Here is an 8,366-nt window from a genome sequence, read left to right as displayed (position 1 = left end):
TTTAAAAAAGTTCTTCCCACTGAATGTGGACTATAATTAGAGAAAAGTCAAGAACACTTCTTGCCATCTAGGATGTCTTTATCTACTTGTGTGGCTGGCAGATACATTTAGACGTGAATATTTAAACATTTTTTCTAATGTGGGGACTACACCCTCCCTCTGAAAATTATACAGTCAGTATACACTTTAATTAGACATGATTGTTCAGCTTTGAATTTTCCTCCAAGGTGCCTCCCCATCCCACCATATGTAGCCTCAGGGCTCTTCCTAGTACACTTATGTGGTCAGGCCCATCTTTGGGAGGCATTTTAGCCTCAATTTTACTACTTTACCGTGGAAGCAAGAGATTTGAGACCAGTCAAAGACTTTGCCTTATTTGTTTGGGAAGGAGTGAGCAATAAGACAGAAATAGTGTTTTGGGAAAGAGGCAAAAAGCATGGCATTAATCTAGCCGAGGCTAGGAATTGTATAGCTTCTTACCCAGTGTAGTACAATTCATAATAATAATACTAATTTTATTATTATCTGTTAGTTATTGAGAATTTACTCTCTGCTAGACCCCAAATTAATGGCTTTACTTGCATTTTTCTCAGTTTATCCTCTTAAAAGTCTCTGAAGTAGGAGCTACTCAGAAAAATCAGGTAACTTATCCAAGGTAACACTGTTGATAGGTGGCTGAGCTAGTCTTTCTGTCTCTAAAATTCATGCTTTTAGCCATTCTGCAATATTCCTTTCTATGGAAATGATTCAATATTTGAATAGGTTTAAAAGGCCATAAACATCAGCTTAGAAATCCACATCTTCCTGAAAATTTTATGATGGATACCTTTAGTTAAGAAAAATCTACAAGGGCCAAGATGAATTACCTCTATTTCACTGGGGCTCTCGGAATTATTTTTCATCATGGAACTCTATTCCTAACAAAAGCAGGATGGATAGGTGAACAGGTTGATATTTTAAATTTCTTTTCAGTTTGGTATTTTATGATTCCTAAGTGCTCTTGAAAGTGTTCTGTATCTCATATCCAGTATTAGCTTCTGCTTACAGTGACTACTAATACTTCCTTGTCTCCATTTCCTTGTTTCTACAATGAGAATGATGTATTTTTTCTTTCTTCATGGAGATACTATGAGCTACATTTTTATATTACAACAAAAGTATAATAGCTATGTAAGTACTTCAAGTTTATGAGGAAGACCAGAAACAAAAGTCTAAGTTACCATTCTCATCTAAATTAGTTACATTGTAATGCAAAAGTGGAAAGACTTAGCTTCTGTGGCACACTTAGCTTTATTGAAATTGAACAAATATTTTTAATAACCCCTTTTACAGCACATGTAAAATTTAATTTTTCATTATATTTTTTACAGGTTGTCTTTTATCTGAGTAAGCAAAAATACGTCTTTTTTTTTTTTTCTTACTTAAAACATGTAGCCAGGATTCAAACCACATAGCTCTGGTACCAAAAAGGAAACAGGTTATGAAAATCACAGTACAACTTTAAAATTCTTTAAATTAGTTAAAGATATTTCAAACAATATTCACTTGGATTGACAGTAGAAATCATGGGTCAGTTGACATTAAGATTAATAGTTACACCTACAATGAAAGCAGAAATGGGAAGTTCAAGCTAATATGAGCTACATCGTTTAGGACACATCATCTTCATAAATACTGTGGCTGAGAGGCTGCAATGGCTAAGTCACACTTGAGCACTTAATTGCACATAAATATAGGCAAAGCGGAAAAAAAATATTGTGTGCTAACTTGGATCTAAAAGAAAATGGGCATTTATTTTCAAGAGGGCATATGATCAAATCAACTTCACAATATACAATTCAAATCCCCAAATTGCATCTCGGAAAGAAAAAGAATATTAAAATGCACACTTACACAGACAATAAAGTAGAAACCTGTTCTTTGTGATTGGTATGTATTGTTGTTGTTGTTTTCTCAATAAGTAGAAATTATTTATGACCACAAAAGGATTTCTCAGGTGAAACACTAATTACAGACATTGTAAAGAACATAGCTCAGGAGGCTGTTTTAAAAACAAGGCAGCATTTTCCTGAAAAAGTTTGGTCCTCAACTCACTATCATCTAGTCACTATGGTCAGATGGTAAGCATTTTCTGTGTGTGTGTGTGTGCGCACGTGCACACACACGTGTGTTCAAACTATCTTTTCAGTACCAGAATAAGTCCAAACCAAACCAAAAAACAAATAGCCCTCAAGTACTTGACCTTGCATATCATGTCTAATTAATGCATCATCTGAAAGAGCAATGCTAAAGACTATGAATGTAATTATGCTCACGTGATTCTGCAAAACCTTAATTTTGTGCAAACATTTTCCTTCATTGCCCGGATATCTTATCTTTATTCATGTAGGTGCCAGGAAACCCACCCCCATGATCCTCCCTCCCCCCTCCCCCAGTCTTCTCCTCTGTCAAAGTGATATAAAGACAATTTCACTGTGTATTTACAAGCACAGCAGTTAGGCAAGAAGGTCCCAGGATCTGAAGAGCACATCTATTTCTTATGGACATCTTCATGCCGAATGATCTTATACGTGATCCAGTAAAAGATGTTGAAAATGAGGAAGGCCAATGGGAAGGCAGCTCGAGAAATCGTGTCAATCCTTTTTGCCCGGTCCACAAACTTCTTCTTGATGGCATCTGCATCTTTGGGGGGCTGTGGGAGCTGGTTGGCAGGTGTGGCCTTGACAGCTGTTCCGTCTTTCACTTGAAGGCAGTGACCCATTCCATAACCACTGAAATTAAAGCGACTTTCACGAGTAACATCTTCTTCCTGGGAGAATAAAGACAGCGGAAGTACAGATTGGTTGTCAGTCAAATCAGATGGAAGATGCTTAAAATTCTTCAGAAGTAAAAGGATAAATCACAGTTAACTGGTAGTGTGGGAGGCTTTTGGAATGGGGAGTTGTCTTTCAAGTTCAACTCAGTTATTCATGGAACAGATATAGTTCATTAACATTGCAGGCTCAGAAATTAAGGGTAAGAGTAATGACTCTGTGGTTATTTTAATTAAATGAAAAATAGAAACAGCTACATTATATTCAGCACTGACTTTCCTGAAATCTAGTTTATTAATCCACAGCTTTGGATAGATTTGTTTTTAAAGCCAAGTCTTCAAATCCCAGTACTGTACTCTAAATTTCTAAAGAGGACAACTCATTCATTCACTCATTCACTCAGTCATTCATTTACCCATTCATTCATTCAACAAAGCATTTACTGAATCCTCATCATGTTCCTGAGCTGTTGTGGCCAATTCACAGCCCAGTTCTTTCCATTAACCTTGGCTTTAATATTAGTGTTAGATTTAAGATTAACTCCTTAAATGTATACCTTTCCCCCCTCCAACCCTCCAGTTCATCTCAGTTACATAGCAGAGATTAAATATTCATTGTTTGGTGTCCAATATTTCTACCATAGCTAATTTTTCTGTCAATTTTTTACATTGCTTCTTTGGCTATTCATCTCTACCATATTTAAACATATGTCATTTTAGCTCATGTCAGTACCTCATTTCTACATGAATCAGATAAAAGACTGCAAAGTTATAACCTCTGGGTAAAGAAAAAATACCCTTTACAGAGACAAAAGTATGGAATTTTGGTGTGTGTAGGTTGAAAAGGTAGGATTGAAATGATCTGCCTAATGAAAATTTAATTCTAAGTAGTCATCAATTGAACCATCTTCTGCAACTAGATTAGTGCTTTCTACAATACTGTGCCACCCTTTTGACTCACCAAAGATATCGCACTCTTTATCTTTCCAGATAATAATATTATGTTAATTAGTTTGGTTACATTTTCCCAAAAGACGGTAAAATTCGGTATTTTATTTCATCACTGTTTATTGCATGTCACTTGTGCCTTCACACATATAAAAGGTTTACTGAATGAGGACTTCTTAAAAAAATTTATTGGAGTTTAGTTGATTTACAATGTTGTATTAGTGTTAGGTGTAGGGCAAAGTGACTCGGTTATACATATATGTATATATATTCTTTTTCAGACTTTTTACCCACATAGGTTGTTACAGAATATTGAGTAGAGTTGCCTGTACTATACAGTAGGTCCTTGTTGGTTATCTATTTTATACATAGTAGTGTGTATATGTTAATCCCAAGCTCCTAATTTATCCCTGCCCCTCCACATTTCTCCTTTGGTAACTGAAATTTGTTTTTGAAATCTGTGAGTCTATTTCTGTTTTATAAGTAAGTTCATTTGTATCATTTGAGTGAAAGGCTGTTAACATAATATTGGTGAGAGCGAGCCCAACTGTAACCCAAATGGTACAACAAAGACAAATTTAGGTGAGGAAAATCAGGCCAAAGCTCTTCTTATAAAATAACTGTAAAACTACTCCTTTATAAAACCATCTTCCCAGTACTTTTATGTATTTGAGACTGTCTTTCACAAGTTGGTTCAGGATACTCTGTCTCATTTCTTAACAAATATAAGTAAAATTTTTCATTCAACAGTTAGTTGTTGAGTGTTGAGTTTGCGGCAAGCATTTTGCTAGATGCTGGGAGACAGTTGATGAAGTTGGACAAGAGCCCTACTTGCATGGAGCTTTTAGAACCAAGTGGAAGTGGCCAATCTAAAGACATTTTATTTTTTTTTTCTTTTTTTTTTCTTTTATTAGTTGGAGGCCAATTACTTCACAATAAAGACATTTTCATGTAAGAAATGTGGCTAAGAAAACCCAACTGGATATTCGAGCGCTGCTATGTGCTCAGCTGGACTCAGAATCAAATAGTAAATCTGCTTTCTTTGTCTTAAAATGGGAATTATATGTTTTATAGGTGTAAAAGTTTCAAATAAGTATTTTAAAATGTGGAATAAACAGATATATTAATCATCACAGTGTCATTGAAAGACTTATTAGTTAGCAAGTAAAGAAACACACAGGTCTCTTGAAGGAGGGAATGTGTTATTTATGAGTTATAAGCAGTCTTATTGCTCCTACCTACTAATTAGATAATTAGGTAATTAGATCTGAACCAGTGTGTGAGAGAAATAGAAATGGTGTCAATTGGTTTAGTAAATAGATCTAAACTAGGAATTTGACTGTTTGGGTTCTAAGCATGGCTCCAAGGGTTATAAGCTATGTTTTTCTTAGGCAGGGTATTTATTCTTTCAAGGCTTGGAGACCTCATGCCAAAATATTGAGGCTTGGCTAGGTCTGTGGGTCTCAGCTTTGGCTGCTAGGGAAATTTTACAAGTTATGTTTATACCTGCTTCCCCTCCCAGCCTCTTCCTGGTCAAGTGAATCACAATCTCTGGGAATGAGAACTGAGAATCCATATATATATATTTTTTTTCATTTATTTTTATTAGCTGGAGGCTAATTACTTTATAATATTGTAGTGGTTTTTGTCATACATTGACATGAATCAGCCATGGATTTACATGTATTGCCCATCCCGATCCCCTCTCCCACCTCCCTCTCCACCCGATTCCTCTGGGTCTTCCCAGTGCACCAGCCCTGAGCACTTGTCTCATGCATTCAGCCTGGGCTGGTGATCTGTTTCACCCTAGATAATATACATGTTTCGATGCTGTTCTCTCTAAACATCCCACCCTCGCCTTGTCTTCAATACAAGTGGTTAGAAACCAGTGGCCTAGATCAGCTCTAATGTCCAGCTCTAAAATGCTGAACCTAGTCATGTTATTAAGTCTAAGATAACTTTTTAAAGTGAAAATCAGCCCTCAAAATATATTTCCCCTTATCTGCCTAAAATTACTGTGCTGTTTTTCCTTTCCATATCTGTAGAATCTTACAAATTGCTGTTCTGTATCAACATTTAGAAAGTCATGATTAAGTGTGTAGTTCACTGCCTGAGTGAGATAAGATTCTTGTAAAATTCCTGGGTCCCTGAAGAAATTAAAAAAGAGTAGTTAGCTGGTAACTGGTTTTTAGCACATGAAACCAAAGGAAACCTAAATACATCCATTTTTTTTTTCAGACTTACTCATTCATTTAATTCCTGTTGTCTATTGGCATACTGTGAATGGACAGCTGGAGAGGTTAGCCCATTCAGTTAACTAGCAGGACTAGAATAGAATAATGCCAGGTTAGGTTATTATCATGTCGTACATTGCCGTGAAAACTGTAGGTGCTTAATAAACTTTCATTGACTAATGAACAAAGGAAATTTTAAGAGAGTTTTCTCTCTGCTTGAAAATACTTTCCCTTTCCATTCAATGGTATTTCAAATTATACTTCTGAGCATAGTTACAACTAATTAAATCAATTCTTTAAAATTATCCACCACAAAATAAATCTGTCGTAGGTAGAAATTATCCATTTAATTTTTCATGTGCAGGAGATATGAATGCTAGTTTAAGGGTATTCTTATTTACCATTATGACTCATTGAGTCTTTTTTAAATATAGAACCTTAAATTACCCACATCAAAGGGCTTAATTCAGAAAACATAATTGCAACCACTTTGAATTTTTGTGTTATAATGAATGACTAATTGCCTTTATAGCAGGTTCAGAATAAAATGCTATGGTATGCCTTTATAGCAGATTCAGAATAAAATGCTATGGTAATATGGCAAGATTCCTATATGAAGGCAAAACGGAGATGAGCTTGAGTCATGGATAAACTAAAGCTGAAATAAAGAACAATCTGAAGGTACAGCTTAGTTGAATGTATTCACTGGGAGAGTTGGTGTGATCCTCTCAGTGAGGAAAGAATTTCAGGCATATATTCTCCATTTCTTCTAATTAGCCAGAAAACTAATTACTTAATTATTGCTGCTGACCTGCCATCTTCAGTATCTTTGAGCAGTGAATACTTCTAGCTCACTCTGTTTTGTTATTCACCGATTCACTTTCATAGAAAATGAATCATCCAGTCAAAGTTTCAGTACATGCAATTTCTGTATCCCACTTTGATAAAATCTCCTTAAATCCTGTCTACATAGAAAGCACTGCCATGGCACTATGCAATTCATTGGAGCCTTATCACCTTATTTTACTTATCTTAGCCATTGGTTTTACTTATTATAAGATTTACCCATTCCTGTGTTTGGAATAACTCTTGTCTAGATGTGAAATTGAACCTAAAGCTCAGCAGAATTGCATGGTACTGAATTGTTTGTTATAAGCAACTTATTTCAATATAATTAAAGATTATGGGACTTATGCAGTGAAAGATTTCAGTGGGACCAGCATTTCTAATTTGTCTTTTATGTCCTAAAAAGGAGGAAATAAAAGTACTCCTATAAACTGAGGTGGGGAAAAACTCCATTCCATTTCTCACCCAGATTCTCTGGTTGAATCTTCAGTCTTCTGGGCCAGGATATGGCCCAGTTGGAAGTGAAAGTTGCAGTGAGCTTCAGTCAATGCAAGGACATAAGGGAGTCTTCAGCCCTACTTAGGAAACAGTGTGAGTCCAAACACAAGCAGATTTTTCCCCAGAAAGTCACCTGAGCAAATGAAGCCTTGCATGCATGCTTTGTTGCTCAGTCATGTCAAACTCTTTGCGACCCTTTGCACTGTAATCCTCCAGACTTCTCAGTCCATGGGATTCTCCAGGCAAGCATACTGGAGTGGATTGCCATTTCTTCTCCAGCGGATTGTCCCAGATCTGGGACTGAACCCACATCTCCTGTGTCTCCTGCACTGCTGGTGGATTCTTTACCTGCTGAGCCATCAGGGAAGCCCAGTTCTAAGTGGTACTTAATTGTAGACCTGCTGATTTCTATCACCTAGATTTGGAGAAGAGGGATGGCTTTGAGAAATTTCCAATTCTTATGGCCTCAGTTTTCTTCTCTGTATCACGGGGACTTGGGAGTAGATGCGAATAATAGATACCATATACTGATTATAATTATAAACCATGCACTTAAAACCACAGTCAATCCTATCACCAAACTGTCCCTACAAGTCACAAGGTTTCAGAGGAAATTAAGACTGAGAGAAATTATGTGGCTTCCTGAAGTTATATTGCTAACAAATGTGGAAACTGAAATTCAAATCTGATTTGTCAGATCGCCAAACTCTCTGAACACTCTGAACAAACATTCTGAACACTCTGGAAGTCTCTGGTTTTTATGAATTTGTCTCTATCAAGCCCCAAATGACTTCCATTCAAGATTATAGATGAAGAATCCAATCGAAATTTGTGGAACAACTGATCTAAAATAAAGTAAGCCAAATATAATTCCTTGTTGCTTAATGATGTGGCGAAATGAATTAAAACTGTTGCAGTGTCATTTGGGGGTAGAGAGTGAATAGCATTGTTTCCCAAAAGAAAGCCATATCAGTGGATCATCTCTTTTTCAATGCAGGATATCAGTATTATTGATTTTTCTTTTTAAA

The 8,366-nt window shown here is 36.1% G+C and overlaps 1 protein-coding gene across 2 annotated transcripts in view; it reads right to left on the bottom strand.

Annotated features, from left to right (window-relative positions):
- Positions 1-2,530: 2,530 nt before the first annotated feature.
- Positions 2,531-8,366, bottom strand: part of GLRA2 (glycine receptor alpha 2) — a 188,495-nt gene continuing 182,659 nt past the window's right edge. For both annotated transcript variants that reach the window (XM_065915649.1, XM_065915650.1), the window contains exon 9: positions 2,531-2,809. In XM_065915649.1, the coding sequence (XP_065771721.1) occupies positions 2,531-2,809 (279 nt within the window). The remainder of the gene's footprint in view (positions 2,810-8,366) is intronic.

Source organism: Muntiacus reevesi, chromosome X (assembly GCF_963930625.1).
Source record: "Muntiacus reevesi chromosome X, mMunRee1.1, whole genome shotgun sequence".
Lineage (NCBI taxonomy): Eukaryota > Metazoa > Chordata > Mammalia > Artiodactyla > Cervidae > Muntiacus > Muntiacus reevesi.
This window is presented reverse-complemented; position numbering and strand designations above follow the sequence as displayed.